The sequence below is a fragment of the Glycine max genome, chromosome 19 (genome assembly GCF_000004515.6).
Source record: "Glycine max cultivar Williams 82 chromosome 19, Glycine_max_v4.0, whole genome shotgun sequence".
NCBI classification, from domain to species: domain Eukaryota; kingdom Viridiplantae; phylum Streptophyta; class Magnoliopsida; order Fabales; family Fabaceae; genus Glycine; species Glycine max.
The window spans coordinates 36785833-36808893 of record NC_038255.2 but is presented as its reverse complement, the minus strand read 5'-3'; the positions used below and the strand labels follow the sequence as shown (position 1 = coordinate 36808893).

Here is a 23061-nt window from a genome sequence, read left to right as displayed (position 1 = left end):
TTTATTTTTATTGTATGAATCAACAATCTAATGAGGAATAGTAATTCAAAATTAATGAACTAGCCTAGTGAGGATTTAGTTTCAAGTTCAGTAGATAATAAAATGTTCAAGACATGTAGATTGAATTTTCAAAGATTTTGAAAAGGAAGGAGCGTCCCTTTGAAAAGCAACCTAGAGGTGTTAAAAGAGAAAAACAAGAAATCAATTGATGCGGGTGGTACAAGTGTCCAACAATCAACCGACAATTTTGAAAAAAGTGACACTTGTGGACAATGTAATTTCATGGAATTAGTTTGACACAGGTAAATGATAGGAACCTAGAAAGTTTAGTAATCACTTGTGATTCAATAACTCGTCAAAATGATTTATGCTATTATTAGTGCAGTAGATTACTTTATTGAACACTTTCTTATCATAAAATGATTATCATTATTTACACTCTAACCTTCAAAAACTTAGGTCTTTTTGTTAGACGCTTTTTTCCCTCATACAAGATATTTTTTCACACCCTTTAGGTGTAAAACTAATTTTGACTTGAGAAGTTGAGTGTGTTCCTCTCACAATCACAAAAGTTACCACAAGTATGAATCCTAATCATTGCATAGGCTTTTCCAACCGTTGAACTGTGAGATTTTTAACCAACCAAGCATGATAAATGTTAGTGTATGAATGGAGAAATAAAAGTTGTTTTAAGAGAGGGAAGTTAATTTTTGATCATGAGAGGGAAGTTAATTTTTGATCATGAGAGGGAAGTTAATTTAGTAGAAAGAAAACTTGAGTAGTTTGCCCGTTGTTAGGGAAGTTATTAACTTCCCCATATTAGACATTCCCAGACAACAATAAACAGCAGCATTCAACTACCACTCCTACACCTAGAAATAATAACGTTTCACTTTTACAGATCAACAGAAACAACTTGAGACCAACTATTACCAACTGCATGAAATGATTATGGGTTTGGTACTTTGTGATTATGATCTTATTTTAATACTCGAGCAAGCGGAAGGAGTAAAGAACTAGGGAACAATCTGTGGTAGCCCAAAAAGGAAATAAATAATTAATATGCCTCAAAATAATATAAAAGTATTAATTTATATAACATAAATATTCAAAGGATAATGTAGAGGCTACTTTTTATTTTAGTGGGGGTGTGGGATTTCGGTCCATCCCCTGAATTTTGAAGTCTTAACATGCCAACAACCCGCTACCAGTTGGTCAAACAAAGGACGAACAACTCCAATATGAACAGCAAACACGAGCAAGAATATATTTTCCTCGAAAACGGGTCCAAAGCTACGCACAAGAAAAATTATAGAATAAATGTTCACACTGGCATGTAATCAATCTTTTTTTATTAAAATATTAAAAAGAAACATTCTACTCATGTTTTCGTTGTTTGGAATGTTTTAGATGGTAAGGCAAAATTCAACTCGGACCTGATTAAGATTTTGATTATTATGCAATCAACTCAAGTTTTTGAATTAAAATAAAGCTAAGCTCAATTTATAATTTGGTAACCCGTCAATGCAATTTCAGTAGAGGCCCTGATTCGTTTCTTAACAAAAGAAAGCAAAACGACAAGATCATATTAAACTGAGAAATTTGTTATGAAGAAACAATTTTCGTTGGTGGTCATTACCCATCAAAGATGTCTAACTCGGTTGGGCAATGTGCAAGTCGTTATAAACTTAATAGATCAAAGTTCAATTCTTAACCAAAAAAAAAACATCAACCCTCATGAATTCGGCTTGTGCAATCTTATCTTCAATTGTAATTTGATTGTATGTCCAAGCTTTTTCTCTATTTGACAGTCACATTTAAAAAATAAGTTCATAGATACCTCATCAATCTTCCCTTATTTTATCTTCAACACTTTAATCATATTTTTTTTCCTTGAATTTGTCCCTAAACAAGCTGAATGAGAAATCAGAGCTCAAATACAGAGAAGATTAAAAGGAAAAATGTTATATTTTAATCCTTGCAAACAAAATCCTACAAGAAAGTATCAACCAAGGACAATTAGCATAAAAAAACTAAATACAGAGGCACTGCTGTGACAAAGAAAGGCAGCCTAATAACCTGCTAGTCACGATGTGCATTGAATAAATAACTTCTCTGTCAACAATTCCAAACATAATTTGCAATACCTGCAAAGGACATTGGGCCTATTAGCCAAAATGAGATGCGACACACTAACAAAGAAATTTGGAAGGGTCAATAATAGAAGACATTCAGATCCAAAGAATCACTAATGCTCTCAAAACCACAGCACGAATCAAACTGTACATATCTTTAAATAAGAACTAGACTGTAGCAAGCATTGGTCAATATCCAAATAATACAAATGTAGATAGCAAACAGCAAAAAAAAAGTTAAATATGCTTCAACTTAACACATCAAGCTGAATGGTCAGGCCTTCAACTGCACAAATAATAGCATTGATTTTTCTTTCTTCAATATTTCTCTTTTTTAGCGGTAAGTGCCATTTTAAAAATTGAAGGATAATGAAGATTATAAAGATTTTTAAAAGTATAGGCAGAATAGCTGCCCCAGGACAATAAAGATTATAAACTTGACCGAATCATGTGAATTCTGGAAAAACAACATTGTTAGTATTTGAAATTTATTCTAATTAACTAATCATAAAAAAGTTTACTAAATTTAATCACATTTTTCTTCCATTAGGTTTGTATTTGATTTGATTAGACAAGACTTCAAAGGTAAAACTAGCTTATCAGTCTAATAGGAAAATGTTCCAATAAATTAAGAAGCACAAAGAAATATAAGAACCAAGAAGACACGTAGTTACCAGATGGCATCTTCTATACAAGAAGATCATCTTCAAGATAATTATACTCAAAAGTGAATTCAGTCTTGATTCTTTGACACCTGAATAACCACATCAAGATACACACAAGTCAGCAGAAACAGAAGTGCAAAATCAAACAATGTATGGTATTATTGTCCACATATGCTAAAATTAATAAATTATGACAGCAAATATCAGGAATTATAAGTTTATTCAGCATACCATCCATGTTGCATGTCATCATTTGCAATATGGAAATCAAAGTACACATAAGTTCCCTGCTCATATTCATCGGTTGCAATTTTGGGCTCTTCATGCCGCTGAAACCAAGTGTTATACTTTCGGTGGTATCTCCAAGACTGCTTCTTTAACTCCTTTGCAGCCAAATATTGTTGGTAAGTATTCTGCAGAAAAAAATGGATATAAGCCCACATGACAGAAAAACACAATAATATTAATCACAGAAAGTTCAGGTACCTGTTGATAATAAAATGCAAAGAACAGAGTATCAGTGCCAAATGGTTCAAGACCGACTCTCTCCCAAAAAGCAGGATTATTAACAATAGGTGCCTGTACTTGAGGATAACTAGGAGGTGTAATTGTCGGATGCTTCTGCATAACCAAAGAAAAGAGGAGAAAAAATCCATCAAAGCATGTAATAGATTTTTCAATGAGCATGAGGGTGATTATAACTAGCAATGCATACAGGAGTATAAGTCCTGGGTCGTTCTGAGTCTTTGGGTAGTGGAATTTTGAAGTGGGCTGCCTCAAGCATTTGCAAATTATATAATTGATCACGCACTCCACCAGAACTAACACTTGATCCACTAAAATTATCACCAATGGCTCCATGTTCAGCACCATTTCTTCTTCCAATGACACCAAGGTTGCCAGTAGGTTGATTAGGTTGTAATGGTTGGCCAGGAGACAAATCGATATCCCTGGAAGTTTGAGCAGATTCTGGAAGAGAGGCAGACACTCCTGCCTGCAGCATTAACAACAAATAGTCAACCCAGATCATCCTTAAATTACATGTGAGAGTGTGTGCATGCATGCATGCGTGTGTCAGTGTGTGTGTGTGTGTGTAATGTCAATCAAAATGCATATTTTGCTATCTGCAAATCATGGAAGTTATAGTCATTTCAACTCAGCTAATACCTCTAATCAGAATAACTCATTAAAGGACAACAATAGAGCTGGTCAACTGGTTATCAAATCAGATGCTATCTAAGTAATAAATTTGTTCACGTCTAACAACTAAATGGGAAAAGAATAAAAAATCTCCATATATGCATTTGCTCTCTCTGTTCCCTTCAAATATATTCACAGATTTTATATTTTACTACTGTCTAAGAAAGAAATTGATCATGACTACAAGTGCAATTTATTGTAGTCCATTTCATTGGCCTACGTAATTGAAAGACTAGGAAGGTCAACCCACTGGTTTTCCCCAGCTTATGATCCCAGGATTTATTTATGCAATATACAATGTATTACAAGCACAGCAAAAGTAGGCCATATTAAAAAAAACATGGATATATGCCTCTGCAAGTTATACGGGAGAAAGATATATATTCAAGAATTAAAAAAAAAGGAATTAGTTAGCATACAGGAGAATCTAAAGCAAATGCTGATTTTGAATCATCTTCATTTATGAGATTCTTGCCAATCCCAGTGCTAGCAGTAGATTCTGTTGTTGAATCATCAGGGAAATTCTGATGCTGCTGCTGTTCTTCAATCTTAGAATTGCCAACATCTGTTGATGAACCATAATAACACCAACATTAGTATTTTGAATTCTTTTTATCTTAAATAATTATATTCTCATAATAGACGTGTCGATATATTGAACTAGATATTGATTCAGTCATTCTAGTAATATTTTAATCCACAACCCAACTATACAGATATGTTATAATTGTTATTCCCGGTTGACTTGCTAGACCTTAAAACTAACACCTCTTCGATATTTATTTAGTGGGGGGTAGGGGACTGACAAAATAGTTTCCTAAAACAATATTTACCACAAAGGAAAAAATAACCACATTTTTTACAGGAGAATCATCACCTTTTTAACCTTCATCATTCATGATAAAAACTTTTTATCAAGCATTACTTTTTCAATTCTTTGCTATTTTAGATTACGGGAAATTCAGAAAACATTAAAATGTTTTCAGTATTGATTGCACAATAACTGTAGCTGAATAATATGTGTAGGAAATTGGGAACCCCCTAGATAAAATCATACTATCTAATCACTCCAATATTGAGCCAAAGAAAAGGAAGAAAGTAGTCCAATTTGAAAAGGGGAGAAGTTATTCAGCAAAACACAACTAGTATATGAGACACAAAACATACCTGCATCTATAGAAACACCTGGCATCAATGGCTGTTGACTAGAGGGGGAATGGACAGGATTGGGTGGCTGCTGTAGTGAAGCAGAAGAAATACCAACGAGACTTGTGGACTGGACCCCAAGTCCAATACCAGACTGAGAAGAAACAGATGAGCCATGAGAGTTAAACTGCACAGATTGCACTATGTCATACAAAATAGATTTTTCTGATGCAGAAGAAATGAGATCATACAAGGAGTTATAACTTGTATATTATCATTCAACACAAAAATAAGCAATTAATCAGATTAAGTTAATTCGCAGAGAAGAGTACATATGAAAGGAAAACTGAAAATGAAAACAAAAGCTTCAAGAAAAATACCATTAAAAAAATTTAAAATAGGTGAATTAACAGTAATGCCATATTTACTGATACTGTCTGCAACTCAATCACACACCACTATGAAAAATTTAAATTGTACTTGACACTACAAGATGAAATGTCAGGTGATTTGGGATGATCCATGAATTCATATTCTACCCTGAGCACACAAAATTCTTTCCTTTGATTTCTATTTTTGCCAAAGAAAAGGTCTTAACTTTTCCATTTCTATAAGTAGGATTCATAATTCAGTAACACTTATAATCAGACAAGTTACCAGGCAGTAAACTAAAACCAACAGAAAAGGAAAAATATGAATTTTCTTCCTTCCCCCCCTTCAACTTTCTCCATCATTTAAGGTAGAGAACAAAGAAAACTAAAAATTGAATTCAAATTTAGCTTGGAATATTATCAAGAGGGCCAAAGCTTAATATTAGAAGAACATGCATGAAATGCATGTTTAGGCTAGACAACTCAATTTTGTTAGACCATAATGAATCTTCCAATAAAGAACCAATAAGCAAAGAGAAGACAAATTTGATATACAAGAAGTACCTGCTGCAAAAGGGGATTTTGCTGCTGGGCAGAAAACTGCTTATGGTTTCCCCCAACTAGAGAAGGCATATTAAGGAGGGTACTATTCATATTAAGGAGGGTACTATTCCCTTGTTGCACTTGCTGATACTTCTGCAAAAACTTTTCCCTTTGATCAGGTGCTATTTCAGTTCTTCCACGAAGCTGGCCCTAAAGTATTGGTAATAAACAAGTCCCTTCAATTATAATAATTTTACATACAACAAAATACACAGGATAAGGATGATACTTTCATTCAACCTAGCAATAACAATATTGGTTAGGTTTTAGTGGAAATCATCAATTTTGGTAGGTTTAACTTCTCATTTAGTATAAATCAGGAGAGAAAATCATTAAATGAGAAGCAAAACCTACCCAAAAATGGTGATTTCCAATAAATTCTAACCAATCATAGAGAGAGTCTTAGAAAGAGAGTGTTAGAGAGAGTACCGCTAGCATTTCTCTTCTGATAAACATAAACAAACTCCATACACTTTGAAACCAAACAACTTGCAACCAGTACAGATTTCTTCAAATAAAATACAACTAAAAATAGTAACTGATAATGCATAATTTTTGGAGGGTGTAACTAACTAACAGTTCACACTTCAGGTTCCAAAAATCACCAAAATGAACATAGCGGAAAAGTAATAGCAAAGCAAAAGAAAACTTAGGACAGAAAACTTACTGCATCATTCTGATTCTGAAAGGGACTTCCAGGTCTCCATTGCATGCCAGGAACCCCAGAAGGGGAGAAAACTCTCCCAGATGCTGCTTCATTAACAGTACTAGAGTCAACTAAAACAGTTCCATCATTAGCCTTTGCAGCCTGAGGCAAGATCAATCTATTACTTAGCGGGGATACAAGAGGCTGCACCATCCCACTACTTCCAAGCCTATCATCAGCTCCCAATATGTTCCTTTTAGCTATTTCAGAGGCTGAAGAGACTGATCCAAGGGCACCATTGCTAGAAACCATGTTTCCAGAACCAAGAGGAATGCTGGCTGTTGCTTGATTTGACAGGCTGCTTCTGCCCTTCAAAAGTGTTGCATCAGAAAGCGATGGAGATGGTCTCCGGCTAGGGAAGCTATTAATCTCTTCTTCATTTGTAGAGGTAGACTGATTTACAGATGATGAATTGATAACATTAGTATTCTCTAAGACATTCCGCACAGAATTTGAACCAGGTAGGACTGCAACAGGTGCACTAGACAAGTTATGACCAGAAACATTCACAGAAACAGGAGTAGCATGGTCAACAGGAGTTGAGGTAGCAGAACTAATTCCCCCACTTTTACAAGGTGGAGTTTTGGCAACAATGTCAGAATTGCTATCCTGGGACGTTGTGTCATCAGCTTGCTCCTGGACAGAAGTATCCTGATGATTAGAAATCAGTTTCCAGGATTGGGAATTAACAACAATGTTTATCTATTTAAATGACATCCAATAAGAATGCATCTTTTCTTCCCTTAAACTACTAATCAGGTAAAATGGTAATCAGCCACATGTACTTGCTGAAAATCCAGTCTCATGATCCCATTGCTAACAATAGTTATTCTTAACGAAGTGCTATTAGATGCATCATCAAAAATTGCTTAATTTGGGTTATCAAGTGCTAAATGTAAGGTTGATATCGTAAAATTGGATTAAAATAACTTTGAGTGCTTTCTTCATGTTGTAAGTATATAAATCCTTTATATCATGTTCCTTAAGTTATTTATCCTTTTGCTACACTATATTACAATCCAGTACCACTCCCAATAAGCCTGTGAATTTAATCTTAATTACCAACTAATTGTAACAAAAAATGAATTTTCATATCAGCACAGCTGAATTCACTATTTATCATCACTGCAAACCATCCAAATACAATTGGAGGGGGGTAAAATCAACCTCATTTACACAAAGAAATATCTAACAGGAGCATCCAAGCAGAATAAAATAAACTAAATAAAAGCAAGAACCCCACAGAAGAATTCTGAAACAACATCCTATCATTTCAATTTTCAATAGACTCCTAAGTCTTAAGAAATATTTTCAGGTCATAGAAACAAAAAATACATACAGATGTTTGCGATGCAGATGCTGATTGTGATGCTGATACTGTCAAAGTATTCTTCAAGCTAAGACTAGGTGCCACCTGAAAAAATATATCATAAATTAGTAATCCACAGAGAATAATTCTAATATGTTAGCATGAAGGAAATGTTCTTATAAAAAATGAATTTCAAATATGGGGAGCCTAGAGCCAAAATGCCCAACATAACAACAATAAATAAATATATAAAATAAAAGAATGGTCATTAGTGCCTGAGGCTCCCAATAATGTTGGGTTTCAGGAAGGTATGATGTGTCTTACCCCTGTAGGAGTTATTTCCATGTGTAGAACCCACAACATGCATAAAATTAATTTCACACAGACAATATAGTAGCATCAAAAAATAGACAATTCAATATATAATTTAGGGGGGGGAATGCTAACAGGCCAAAATTAATTGAGATATGTTAATCCCATAACACAAATCTAAAACATACACATCCAATTATATGTGTGTGAGCTATGATGTTTGCAACAAGGCAATAATGATAAACAGATACCTTAGAAAGACCAGGGGGAATTGTAACAAGATCTTCTAGAGTCTCCACCTTATCTAAAGGTAATGAACTGTATAGTTCGTCAACATCATCAAATTCATCAAAATCATCCTGCAGAAGAAAATCAAAATTAGAAGGGGAAAAAACAGAAAACTAGAAAGAAATCATGAATTTTGTAGAGAATCAAGCATTAGGGAATGTTTGAATGGAGAGGAACGTAGGGAATTTTTCATTTCAAAATTGTGAAAATTATAAAATGTTTATATTGAATATATATTAAATGAATATGGAACTAATGGAAGGTTATGTGACAATCTCTCATTTTGATTTTTCAAATAAGGGGTATATATATATATATATATATATATACCACCCCCACCAAACACACCCATATACTTGTTTGAAACCAATAGTTTTGAAAGGAAAGAACTGGGTGAGACAGAAAACACACTTCCTTAGAAAATGTCCCTTGTTTGGAACTGTAGAGATGGAGAGAGAAAAAAACTTGCATGGGGCAGACCTCTAATTTGGTTTCTCTCCATTTTGACAAGAAAATGGGAGAGAAGGTATTTTGTTATAATAACCAAAATATGCTTACTTTAGTTTTATTTTTTAAAAAGTTCATTCAGCATAATTATATTTCCTTTCTTCTTTCATTTTTTATCCAACCAAAAAAGTGAAGAGAGAACTCAGCTTTTCTTTCTGCATTTTGTTTCCTTATTTCTCTTAATCCAAACAACCTAAAAACCTACTCATTTTCTGTTCATTTTCTTTTCTCATCCACTTCTTTCTATCCTACCTCATTCTTCCCAATTTCTTTTCACAACCAAACAAAGGCTGAACAGCTTCCCAAGTTCCCAAGAAGACTATACGTCAGAAATAGGAGTATGTTAGGAAATAAGAGCTTCTTGAAGGTTTGTTTTTCCAAACTTGGTATAGCTAAGTTCAATGCGTCTTAGGAAATAGTTTGCTCTCTTGTAAAATTGATATAGCATTACTTATCTTTATACTGCTCTTGAATATAAGTAGACTATTATGCTGGGTGGAAAACACACTAAAGCATATTGTAGTCTAACAGAATTCTAAAGAGAATATTTGAGAGAAAAGAAAAGCTTTAGAAAAGAGACAATGAAAATATTATTAACCACTGAACTTATTAGAGTATTGTACAGAGTTGTAGTATTCAACTGCACTCTCAGTTAAGTTAGTTAGTTAGGAGTTAGTTCAGTGGCTAATAATCATTTTCACTTCTTTCTAGAGTTTTTCCCTCTCCAAATATCTTCTATTATGATCTGTTAGAACTCTTTTATGGTATCAAGACCTTGTTAAGGTCGTCCATGGTGGCACAAAGCAACGCGTCTCTTACTCCTTTTCCTCATTCAATTGCTCATAAGCTTGATGATTTGACTTTCCTTTTATGGTGTCAACAAGCTGAGCCAGTTACCAAATCACATCGCCTTCAACGTTTCGTTGTCAATCCTCAAATTCCTCTCCATTTCCTTTCTAAAGAAGATCGTGAAGCTGGAATAGAGAACCCTGCATATAAAGCATGGGAACAGCTAGATCAAGTGCTGCTTACTTGGCTCCAAGCATGTCAACTGCAAACTCAGCTACGAGCTACGAATCTTGTCGGAAAATCGATGGGCGAGTTTTTGTCGCAGATCAAAGCTCTTTCTGATGCTCTTGCCTCCATCGGAAGTCTGATTATGCTTCAGGAACACATTGACTCCATTTTTGAAGGCCATCCATCAGACATCACTCCATCATTGTGATTATTGAGAGCAAGTTTGAACCTCTTCTGCTCGAGCAAGTCGAAGCTCTTTTTCTTGCTCATGAAGTGCGTCTAAATAAATTCACCAAACAAACTCTGTCTGATTCACCTTCCATCAACTATTCACAAGCACATCACAAGTCTTCAACGACTAGCTCCGATGGCTATTCTGTGCCAAACAAGACAAATCCAAAAGACAAATCCAAAGAGTTCCTCGACTTTCCATGGTGGATCTGGCCATGATGGTGGTAGTTCTCACTGTGGCGGTGGTGCTGCTGGCTGCCGTGGTGGTGGCAGTGGTACAAGCTGCAGTGGTGGCCGTTTTGCTAACTTCGAGTGTCAAGCGTGTCTAAAATTTGGTCACTCTTCTTCTGTTTGTCACTATCGCTATGATCAGTATTATCAACCAAATCGACCTTTGGTCTTCATGATCCTCTGAGTCCAAGTTATTCCCAGGCTACTTCCACTCAATCTCAGAATAATTACAACTATTCACAGAATAGCAACAATCCTGACCAAAATTCTGACCAAATCGACCTTCTAATGTTTGGACTAATAACAAGTACAAATCTGCGAGTAACAATCCTCAGTCCAATCCTAGTGCTAAGCTCACAAATGCTCAACCTCATTCCAATTCCACTAATTGGATTCCAGATTCTGGTGCTTCAGTTCTTGTTACTGGAGAATCTCAAAACATCCAGCAACTAGAGCCTTTTGAAGGTCCTGATCAGATCTTCATAGGCAATGGTCAAGGTCCGCAAACTCACTCCTCTGGTTCTTCCTATTTCACTTCTCCATATAATTCCTCTGTCTCTTTATCTCTTAATCATCTATTACATGTGCCTAAAATCACTATAACCTTATTTCAGACAGCAAATTTGCCAAAGACAATGACATTTATTTTGAATTCCACTCTAATTATTGTGCGGTGAAATCTCAGGTTATCAATGAAGTCTTTACTTCAAGGCATTGTTGGTTCTGATGGTCTTTACAGTTTTCCTCACATTCAGTTTCAACCTTCAATAGGCGTTGCTTCCTATTGTTTGTCCAGTTCTGTCAATTCCTCTGTAAATTCATGTAATAAGAATGCAGATTTCGTCGTTAATCCATGTAATAGGTATAGTAGTCTTTGGCATGACAGACTTGGCCATCCAAATCATCATGTTTTACAGCTTGTGTTACAACACTTTAATATACCCACTGTTAATAAAAACTTGATTAGTTTTTGCTCTCCTTGTGCTGCTGGAAAATCTCACAGACTTCCCTCTTGTCCCACTACCTCTGTTTATTCTACTCTTTGGAATTGGTTTATAGTGATCTTTGGGGTCCATCTCATGTTAATTCCACTAATGGCTTTCTATACTATATTACCTTTCTTGATGCTTTCTTTAGATTTACTTGGATTTATCTACTTAAAAGCAAAGCTGAAACTTTCACTGTTTTTAAGAAATTTAAAGCCATGGCAGAATTGCAATTCAATACCAAAATGGGGTATTTTGCCCATTGGCACCCTTTTTAGGTGAGTGTCAGAGTGCAGTATCAATAATAGATTCATTTGTCCTCACACCCTTCATCAAAATGGGGTTGTTGAAAGAAAACATGGGCATGTGGTAGAACTTGGTCTTACCTAGTTGCACCATGCTTCTTTACCTCTTAAGTTTTGGGACTTTGCTTTCACAACTGCTGTTTATCTTATAAACAGACTTCCCACAGCCTCACTGAATTTTTCAGTGCCTTATCATGTGCTTTTCAACAAATTGCCAGATTACAACTTTGTAAAAACCTTTGGTTGTTCTTGTTTCCCTTTACTTAGACCTTACAACAATCACATATTGGACTATAGGTCGCATGAGTGTCTTTTCTTGGGTTATTCTACTTCCCATAAAGGATACAAATGCCTTTCTCCTTCTGGCAAAATCTTTAATTCTAAAGATGTCTTGTTTAATGAATCCAAATATCCTAATGTTGCCTTATTTGAGTCCACAGCTTCTTCTAGTAAGTCCTCTTCTACTAGTTTTCAGTTTCCTTCCATACCTATCATTGTTCCTAATCTGAATTCCCCTATATCTTCTTCTCAGCCTTCTTCTTCCACTCAGCCTACTCAGTCTGAACATTCAGAACCTGCTAATGTTCCTCTTCAGTCTGTACCTAGTGCTATTTCTGTCAATCAGAAACTGCTAATGTTCCTCTTCAGTCTTCTAATACTGAACAAACAGCTTCACCAGTAGCTGATAATGCTGCCATACTTTCTCCTTCCATTTCTTCAGCACTAAATACTAATACAACAGAATCTTCATCTCCAAGCACCCCTCCTTCTTCACTCACCCTATGCAGGCTAGATCTAAATCTGGTATTCACTTACCCAGCATCAATCCTTCCCTTCTTTTAACTTACTGTGAATCAAAGTGTGAAACGGGCCTTGACTGATCCAAATTGGCTTTCAGCCATGCAACTAGAATATGAAGCTTTGATGAAGAACCACACTTGGGATTTAGTGCCTCTTCCATCAGACAGAAAAGCTATTGGTTGTAAATGGGTTTTTAGGATCAAGGAAAATGCAGATGGCTCTATCAATAAATTTAAGGTTGGACTGGTTGCCAAAGGTTTTAATCAAGTTCAAGGCTTTGATTTTTCAAAAACCTTTTCTCCATTTGTGAAGCCTGTTACTATTAGGCTTATTTTAACTCTAGCAATCACAAATCAATGGATGCTTGCTCAGCTAGATGTAAATAATGCTTTTCTTAATGGCTTGCTTAATGAGACTGTCTACATGTCTCAACCCCCTAGTTTCCAACAATCCAATCCTTCTCTGGTCTGTAAACTAAATAAAGCCTTGTATGGGCTCAAACAAGCCCCAAGACAGTGGTTTGAGAGGCTGCAGTCTGCTCTAATTCAGTTTGGATTTGTGGCTAGCAAGTGTGATCCCTCTCTCTGTTTACTAGACTTCATCTCACACTGTATCCTTTAGTTTATGTGGATGATATAATCCTAACTGGCAGTTCCACTTAGTTGATTCAACGCCTGACTTCTCAACTTAATTCCAAGTTTTCCCTTAAATAACTTGGTCTGCTAGACTACTTTCTGAGAATTGAAGTTAAGACTCTTCCTGACAAATCATTACTCCTCACTCAGAGTAAATATATCAGAGATTTGTTGCAGAAAACTAATATGGCAGAGGCTCAACCTATTTCCTCTCCTATGGCTTCCAGCTGCAAACTTACTAAAACAGGCTCAGAACTCTTTTCTGATCCTACTTTATAACGGTCTGTAGTGGGTGCCTTACAATACCTGACAATCACTAGACCTGAGATCAGCTACTCAGTGAACAAAGTTTGTCAGTTTATGGCCAATCCTTTAGATTCTCATTGGACTGCAGTGAAAAGAATCCTAAGATACTTGAAAGGTATAGTGCCGCATGGTCTTCATCTTCAACCTGCTGTTTTGTGGAAACTATATCCTTTTCGTGCCCTCTGTGATGCAGATTAGGCTTCTGATATTGAAGACAGAAGATCCACTTCTGGTTCAGCTATCTACTTTGGTCCTAATCTCATTTCTTGGTGGTCCTGAAAGCAGCAAGTTCTTGCAAGGTCTAGTACAGAGACAATATCGAAGTTTGGCTCAGACTACTGCTGAAATATCTTGGATTCAGACACTTTTAACTGAGTTAAAAGTTCCTTTCAGCACTCCCATTGTCTTCTGTGACAATCAAAGTGCAGTTGCTATAGCTCATAATCCTGTTCTTCATGCTTGGACCAAGCACATGGAGATTGATGCCTATAAATACTAAGTTGTAACTCAAAGTTCAGTGGCTAATAATCATTTTCACTTCTTTCTAGAGTTTTTCCCTCTCAAAATATCTTCTATTATGATCTGTGAGAACTCTTTTAGAACTGAAGGTTACAGTTTAGATATATAGACTAGACAGTTAGTTATGACAGCTGCCAGCAGAAGTGAAGGATTAATCCTGGGTAAGTGAATACCAGATTTAGATCTGGTTTGCATAGGGTAAATATTGGATATGATCTAGGAGGAGGAGAGGAGTTAGTGGTTGAGGATGAGGATTCTGTATTTGAGACAATAGGTTGATTTGTCTGTTCAGAATTAGAGGACGGAACAGAAACAGACTGAGGTAAGTCTGACTGAACAGAATTTGAGAGCTGAACAGGATCAGATTGAGGTAGGTCAGAATCTGACTGAACAGAAGGAATAGGAGACTGAATCGGAGGAATAGGAGACTGAACAAGGGTAGCAGATTGAAATGAGGAGGAAGAACTGCCAATAGATGTTTTTGTGTGCAAAGGAGACACAGGGGGCTGATTAGTAGCAATGATAGGAATTGAGGAGAAATTAAAATTAGTAGGGGATGAAGAAGACTGACTAAGAGAAGGAGATGACTCAAATAAGTCAGCACATGGAAACTTAAGACTCATTAAAAAGAACACCTTTAGAAATATAAATTCTGCCAGAAGGAGACAAACATTTATATCCCTTATGAGAGGTAGAATATCCCAGGAAAAGACACTGATGAGATCTAAAATCCAATTCATGATTGTTGTAAGGTCTAAGTAAAGGAAAACAAGCACAGCCAAAAGTTTTGAGAAAGGTATCGTCAGGAAATTGTTTGAAAAGCATATGGTAGGGAACTGAAAAACTTAAGGATGATGTAGGAAGTTTGTTTATTAAATAAACAGTAGTGAATGCAAAAACCCAAAATTTTAGTGGTAAGGAAGCATGATGTAACAAGATGAGACCAAGTTCCACAATATGTCTATGTTTTCTCTCAACAACACCATTTTGATGATGGGTGTGAGGACAAATAAGTCTGTGTTTAATGCCACAGCCGGCCAAAAAAGGTGCTAAGGGTCTAAATTCCCCTCCCCGATCAATTTGAAGGTTTTTGATTTTAGAATTGAATTGAAACTCTGCCATTGCTTTAAACTTTTGAAAGACAGTAAAAGTTTCAGCTTTACTTTTAAGTAGATAAATCCAAGTAAACCTGGAAAAGGCATCAACAAAAGTGATATAATAGAGAAAACCATTAGTGGAAGTAACATGAGCTGCTCCCCAAAGATCACTATAGACTAACTCTTAAGGGAAAAGAATAAACAAATTCAGATGGAGATGAAGAAAGTCCGTGAGACTTTCCTACAGCACAAGCAGAGCAAAAATCAACCATGGTTTTATTAGAAATGGGTATTTTACGATGCTGTAAAACAATTTGTAAAACATGATAATTTGGATGATCATGCCAAAGAGAACTGATCCTATTACATGGATTTACAATGGACTTTTTCAGTCTTATTACATGGATTTACAATGGAGTTTGCAGAACTAGAAAAACAACAAGAAGCAAAAACAGATGAAGGATATGCTAAAACTGAATGTTGGAGAAACTGTAGAGACCATCAGGACCAACAGTGCCTTGTAGTAAGACCTCATTGGTAAACTGAGATTTCACAACACAATAATTAGAGTAAAACTCAAAGAAAACTGCATTGTCCCTAGAAAATTGACTAACATTAATGAGAATTTTAGTGGTGCAAGGCATATGTAAAAGACGATTAAGAGACAGACACTTTGGACTTGTGTAAGGGGAAATGAAGGAAGAAGAATTTGAGGAAGTAATCTTCAGACCTTGACCATTGCCAATGAAGATCTGATCAAGACCTTCAAAAGGTTCTATCTGCTGAATGTTCTGAGATTCTCCAGTAACATGAAAAGAAGCCCTTGAATCAGGAATCCAATAAGCAGAATTTGAGTTTGGTTGAAAAGAAGCATTAGTTAAAATAGCACTAGGAGTAGACTGATTGCTAGTGCTTGCATATTCTTAGTTATTGTTTACTCGAACATTAGCAAGACGATTATCACCATTCTGCTACCCAGAATTAGAATTAATTTGCCGATAACCAGAATTCTGAGACGGACTCGCATAGTAGTAGGATCCTGAAGCACCAAAGTTGAATTTGGTTGATAATGTTGCTCGTGTCGATAATGACAGACTGAGGTAGTGTGACCATACTTCAGGCAGACTTGGCACTGAAAGTTAGCAAACCAACCACGACCCCGGCCTCCTCCGCCGGTGCCGTCGCACCAGCCACCACCGCGGTTGTTAAAACCACCACCACGAGAATTAGAAAAACTCTCAGGATCTGAATGCAAAAAGGACTTGTTTGGCACCATATAACCATCAGATCCATGCGATGAGAAGGATTTGTTGTGCGCTTGCATATAGTTAATCGAAGGAGAATAAGAGAGTGATTGCTTGTTGAACTTGTTCAGGCAAGCTTCATGAGCCAAAAGAAGGCTTCAACCTCCGCAATTGGTAGGGTTTCGAACTAACTTTCAATGATTGAAATAACCGAGTGAGAATTCGATGGAAGACCTTTGAAAATTGAGTCAACATGCTCTTGAAGCATGATTGGACTTCCAATCGAGGCGAGAGTCAAAAATTGTTTTGATTTGCATCAAAAACTCTCGCATCGATCTTCCTCCGAGCGTCGTCGCTCGCAATTCACTGAGCAATTGTCGCGCTGGAGCTCGTGTTTGCTTGTGAAAGTAATCATGAATTCTCTCCCAAACTTCATAAGAGTGAACACATCCTATAACTCGACAAAATCGACATTGAAAGTGTCGATTGAAGCCATGTGAGGAGCACCTGATCTTGTTGCTCCCAAACTTCGTATGATGGATTCTCAATTCCAGCTGCTCAATCAGCTTCAGAGAGAAAACACACTAGAATTAAAGGATTTGCAACAAATCGTTGCAATTGATAAGATTTGATAACAGGTTCAACCTGTTGGCGCCATAGTAGAAGGGTCAAATCATCTAGTTTATGAGAAATCGAACTAGGAAATGAAGAAGTGAGAAACGAGTTGTTTTGAGCAGCCATCGTTGATCTTACCGAGCTCTAGATACCATAACAGAATTCTAAAGAGAGAATATTTGAGAGAAAGGAAAAGCTTTGTTAGAAACGAGAAGATGAAAATATTATTGACCACTGAACTGAATGTTACAGTTTAGATTATATAAACTATAAACAGTTAGTTATGACAACTGTCAGCAGCTGTCATTAACTAACTCCTAACTCAGCCAACTAACATACTTGTATTAACTAGAGTAAACTACCCAAGAGTGCAGTTGAATAACTGCAACTCTATTACAATACTCTAGTATAGTCAATGATAATTGGAAGGAACAAGTCTTGAGACAAACTCTAGCAAAGGATATGAGATCAAAACTCTTAGGAGGCTAAAGTATTTTCTAGGAATTGAAAGTGTCTCACTCCAAGAAACTTATTTTCATATCTCAACATAAATATGTCACATATTTGCTCCAAGAGACAGGTAAGACAGCTTGTAAACCTTTAAGTAACCCCATAGATTCAAATCTTAAATTGGGCAATGCAGATGATAGTGTAGCAATGGATAAGGAGATATATCAGCGTTTGGTTGGAAAATTAATCTGTCTGTCTCACACAAGGCCAGATATTGCTTTCAAATTGTAAGTTTGGTTAGTCAATTTATGCACTGCTTGAGAGAAGTCCACTTATAGGCCCCTCATAGAATTATGCAGTACCTTAAAAGAACCCTAGGATGAGGAATTTTATATAAAAGGAATGGGAATGCAATTCTTGAGCCTTACATTGATGCTGACTATGCAGGATCAGTGACTGACTGGAGGTCTGCCACTGGATATTGCACCTTTTATGGGAGGAAACTTAGTAACTGAAGCTGTGGCATGATATAGTGCTGAAGCTGAGTTTCGAGCTATGGCAAAAGGTATTTGTAAACTACTTTGGCTGGAAAATATTTTATAAGACTTGAAGATTAATGGGATGGACCTATAAACTCAACCGTGATAATAAATCAGCTATCAGCATTTTGCTCATAATCCTGTTCAGCATGATCAAACAAAGCATGTTGAAGTGGATAGGCATTTTATCAAGAAAAAGCTCAAATGCGACTTGATCTTTACTCCATATGTGCCTTCACAAAGTCAACTTGCAGATACTCTTACCAAAGTATTATGCAGTTCAGATTTTGAAAGAATTGTATGAAGTTGGGAATGGAAAACATCTATTCTCCAGCTTGAGGGAGAGTGTTAAAAATAGGAATATTCTAGGAAAAAAGAGCTTCTTTAATGGTTGTTTTTTCAAGTAGCCTAGATACTAGGTATAGCCTAGGTTCAATGCATCTTGGGAAGTAGTATCTTAATTGCTTTAATTTTTTTTTTTGGAAGGCAGAAAATATAGAATATTATTAATCAGAGCTACAGCAGCACCAGAGGTACTGCTGGAGACAATACATAAGTGCCATACATGTATTACACTTGTAAATTGATTTTATTCTTGAATATAAATAGACCATTCGGCTCGGTGGAAAATACAGTTAAGCATATTCATAAAATTTGTGTTTCTCATTCTTCCATGCTATACATAGGTCTGAAACATCAACATTTACTCAGGTGTCCAATTTTTAAAGCATAACGATTTCTAAAAGACAAACCTGATTACGCTCAACATAGTCATCTAAGAAATCTTTGACATCATTAACCTCCTCAGGACTTAATTCATCATTATCTAGTAGCCTCAAAATGAATTCACATTTTTTTATATGAGCCTTGTGCCGAGTAATTGATGTCTCTAAATGTGTCTGGAAACAAAAGAAACATGTCAATGACCATGAGAAAGGTAAGCCATCATTTCCACAAAATATAGATCCTATAATTCATACCAATCTGGGTGGCCTGCTCTTTCCTTTCTTAACGGAAAGCCCTTCAAGCTCCGCTTCAAAGTTATCAATTTGGGATTCTAACTCTCCAACCTACTCAAATTATGTAAGTCAAATTAATATGAACTCATCTAAATAATATAAGATCAAAGAGATATTCCAATGAGAATCACCAGGAAGGCAGGCACTAGACTAGTATAAACAGCATTCTAAGAGAAGAAAATCTGAAGAACAAACACAAACTTAGATATTGCCAATGGTGGAAAGATCTCAACAGTCAACCAGCACTGTGCATATTATCTTGCCAATAAAAACAAACATTAGATACAAAGCAAATGAGGCTAGCCATTTGCCTGAGAAATCACTTTGCACATGAGCTACAAACATATGTATTAGCCATATTGAACACAATAAAGCAAAGTTGACAGTAATTCAAAGGAATTTGATTTCATACCACATTGTTTAACCAATCCCTTGTCTCTGATTTAGCCTTCTCTTTTGGATCCTATTAGAAAGTGAGATAACAAATTCCTCAGCCCAAAATTGACATAAACACGATCATAGAACCAAAAAAAGCCCAAAAAAGTGGTAAAACTACTACAAACAAAAAGGTTTTATTCCCCTGGTCAAAGACTCACAGTCTTAGGCTGTTGACCCAAGCCTTCTTTGGAGAATGCTTTGGTCTTAGTTTCCTTCTCACATATCTTAAATCTTTCCATTTCTCGCTCAATTATCTTGCGTGCATCCACCAAAGCCTGCTCATATGAGGCACTAACCTATGTCAAGATGTCACAAGAGAAAGCATTGTCAAACTCAAAGCCAAGGAGTTAAATTTCATCATTCAATATTTAAAACATTATACACACCACCACACAAGTCAACCCAAGGAGCACTACCATCTAACCAGCAATGAATTGGTTAACACAATCCACTCAGCTCATATTCAAATTTCATACTAACATGATGCAATGTGATTACTGAATCCTTGCTAAGGTTATCAATGCCAGATGGCGTAAGGCCACAACTCCACCATATAAACACGCCATTGCGGCCTACAGCCTAAGGCACCACCATTGTGGGCCTCCCTTCACAAATTGCCTATGGTGGAGGGATTGAAAAACGCCACATTATAGCGTTATGGCAGCTCTATAACAGTTACAGTAGTGCTATAACAGTTATGGCGGCACTATAACGGCCATTTAACAACATTGATCTTTGCCAGCAAAACATACACACAAGATTGTAACTTTCCTAGAATCACATTTACTATCAAACAGCTTATTTTCTACAAAAACAGCCAAAATTGTGAAATTTCGGCAGTCCCAAACATGATAATCAGAGAGCTTCTTTCAGTGATTTTTCCTAAAAATCAAAGAAAACCACATATGCATTAACATTATCATCTCCTAACTAAAATATATCTATAAAACAATTCAAATATACACACACAATCACATTGCTGAGATCAAACTAGAAAATTGGCACTTTGGTTGCTTTCTGGAACAAGCATGGAGTTAAGCAATACCTTCTTGTCCTTGATCTCACTGGACTGAATCCAAGTCTTAATTTGGTCTCTGTACCTCTGCAGCTTCTTAATCTCCTTCTTGAGGTCCGCTTCAAATTTCTCCTTCTGGTTAGCATTGTCAGTGTCGTAAACCTACCACCAAACCAAACCCGTCATTTTGTTCCGAAACAATGGAAATCGAAAAACAATAAAACAACACTGAAAACAAAATAAAAAAAAAACTGAGAGAAACAAATGAGGTACCTTGTTCCAGATGCTATCGAAGACTTCAACGCCTTCCTGGACCTTCTTGAGAACGCGATCTATCTCCCCCTGGAGTTTTCGACTCGCACCCATTGATTACGATTCTCACTTCAGTGCCCAATGCCAGACTAGTGGTGATCCAATTGTAAGCAATCAATTGCTCTTTGATTCGGGTTTTAGGGTTTGTTTATGCACTCGCTTGCTTGCTCAGAGGACGCGGAGATTCTACCACGACAACTCTCTTTGTCGTTTTATCCTCTTTTTTTTTTTTTGGATCGGTAGTAAAGGATACTGTTTCGGTAAGAAAAGTTTAGTAGATTAGACCATCACACGATTCATATGTTTATTTTTTAATTTTTATATATTTTATTTAGTTTATAAATATTGTTCTACCACTAAAAGTATGTATTTAATGATCCCTACTAGTCTATTGGTCCAGGACTCAAACTTTTAGAATTTGATTTTAGACAAAGAAGAATGTTAGAAACAAAATTTATAATGTTTTAAATTTATTAAAAATTATAAAATCATAAATAAAAAATAATTAACTACATGAGATTTTTACTTATTATATTGGATACCCGTTAGCGGAAATAGGATGCATGTCCCACTATTAGTGCTATGGGATACTCGTTACCCACTAAGAATAGAGTTTCTTAATAATTTTTTGATCTCGGTCTCATTTCATTTATATTTTATGAGGATTGAAGTAGTTTATTGTTGTTCTCATGAAAATCCTTAATTCTTATAAGTTTTTTATTGTTATTTAAGCATTTTACATTTTAGTTGTTTATTGTATGGTTTTATCATGACTTGATTCCATGATATCAACATTCTATTATTTGAATTGTCAAGTTTGTCTTGTTTTGGGTATTATTTGGGTGCTTGGGTTTTGTTCTTGTGCTAGATTGTGCCTTAAGGTAACGAGACCTAATCCAAGAGCATTTAAGTGTAAAGTGTAATCTATTTGGTGTCTAAGTCAAGTGTAAGGTTATATACCTTTGATGACATTCAATTGGATTGCGGTATTTCAGGGATGGTTCTCTATAATTAATGTAACTGTTATACCGAGATCCTTGGTGTGCACCCTAAGCAGTTACATTGTAATGTTGATGTGGATTTGGGGTAAAGCCAAAGCGTCGACCCTTCCTACCTCAACGGGGTCGATTGACATATAGAAAAGGGGTCAGTCGGCATACGACCTAAAGGGTACACAACATATGGAAAAGGGGATAAATCGACATATGACCTGGAGGGTACACAAACCCTCAGCCTCAAACGTGATAGTGCGAATAAGCTAGAAGAGAATCATTACATGATCGACATATGACCTAGAAGGTACACAGCCCATCAGCCTCAAGCGCAATAGCTCAAAGAGGCTATAAAAGAATATCATCACTCGATCGCATATAACATGCAAGGTACACAACCCCTCAGCCTCAAGAGCAATAGCGCAAAGAGGCTAGAAGAGAATCATCACTTGGTTGACATACGTGCCCAGGAGAGTACTAGACTAACTTGGTCGGCCTTGGTAAGGTTGGCCTCAAACCTAGGAAAGTATGCAATAGAGGTTGGAGGGTACACCACATGCTCATTAATTCGTAGATCACTTCATAAGATTAAAAGTTTCTTAGTTTAGCTACATATGTTCATCCCTTTGTAGATAACTTTGTAAGTTGAACACAACACTTCAAACATTGCATATTATGACAAAGGAAATAACTTGGGCTCTAAGCATGTTACACTCATATAAAAGTAGATAGAACTAGGCTAGTTTATTATCTTCCATAATTAGATAGTAATATGTTCATCCAAAAGTTGAGCATTATGATACTTGTTGAAAATGATGATAGTGGTTGTCTACTTGTAAATCATAAGGAATTGCAACGAAGTGTAACATGCTCGCCAAAAGTAGAACATCATAAAACTTGTTTGAAAATAAAGATAGTGGTTGTTTAATTGTAGATCATAACAAAATGTAACAATGTTTATCATGCTCGTCCAAAAGTAGAGCGTTATAAAACTTGTTTGAAAATGAAGACAATAGTCGTCCATTTGTAGATCATAATGATGTCTAACATGCTCATCCAATAGTAGA

The 23061-nt window shown here is 36.1% G+C and overlaps 1 protein-coding gene across 7 annotated transcripts; it reads right to left on the bottom strand.

Annotated features, from left to right (window-relative positions):
* Positions 1 to 1278: 1278 nt before the first annotated feature.
* LOC100785965 (general negative regulator of transcription subunit 3) lies at positions 1279 to 21270 on the bottom strand. Of its 7 annotated transcripts, none has more exons than XR_005889870.1 (18): positions 20964 to 21270; positions 20721 to 20852; positions 19834 to 19971; positions 19650 to 19700; positions 19199 to 19288; positions 18971 to 19117; positions 8699 to 8806; positions 8166 to 8240; positions 6788 to 7477; positions 6082 to 6270; positions 5168 to 5333; positions 4420 to 4565; positions 3516 to 3794; positions 3287 to 3421; positions 3032 to 3213; positions 2810 to 2889; positions 2080 to 2147; positions 1279 to 1293 (listed from the first exon to the last, which is right to left on the bottom strand). XR_005889870.1 is itself a non-coding variant. In XM_006604155.4 (17 exons), exons 1-16 carry the CDS (start codon positions 21054 to 21056, stop codon positions 2823 to 2825), a joined length of 2688 nt encoding a protein of 895 aa, XP_006604218.1. In that variant the 5' UTR covers positions 21057 to 21270; the 3' UTR covers positions 1950 to 2147; positions 2810 to 2822. The 7 variants fall into 7 exon arrangements, 5 of the variants coding, with proteins under 5 accessions (XP_006604218.1, XP_006604220.1, XP_006604221.1 ...); XR_419928.4 differs by lacking the exon at positions 1279 to 1293 and adding an exon at positions 1950 to 1992; XM_006604155.4 differs by lacking the exon at positions 1279 to 1293 and having other exon boundaries at positions 1950 to 2147.
* Between the last annotated feature and the right edge of the window lie 1791 nt (positions 21271 to 23061).

Excerpts from the sequence above, each read along its gene's own strand:
- LOC100785965 (XM_006604155.4), bottom strand. The coding sequence starts at position 21,056 with ATGGGTGCGAGTCGAAAACTCCAGGGGGAGATAGATCGCGTTCTCAAG. Across the intron at positions 20,853-20,963 it reads TCGATAGCATCTGGAACAAG|GTTTACGACACTGACAATGC; the intron begins GTACCTCATTTG and ends GTTTGGTGGTAG. Across the intron at positions 7,478-8,165 it reads CATCTGCATCGCAAACATCT|GATACTTCTGTCCAGGAGCA; the intron begins GTATGTATTTTT and ends TCTAATCATCAG.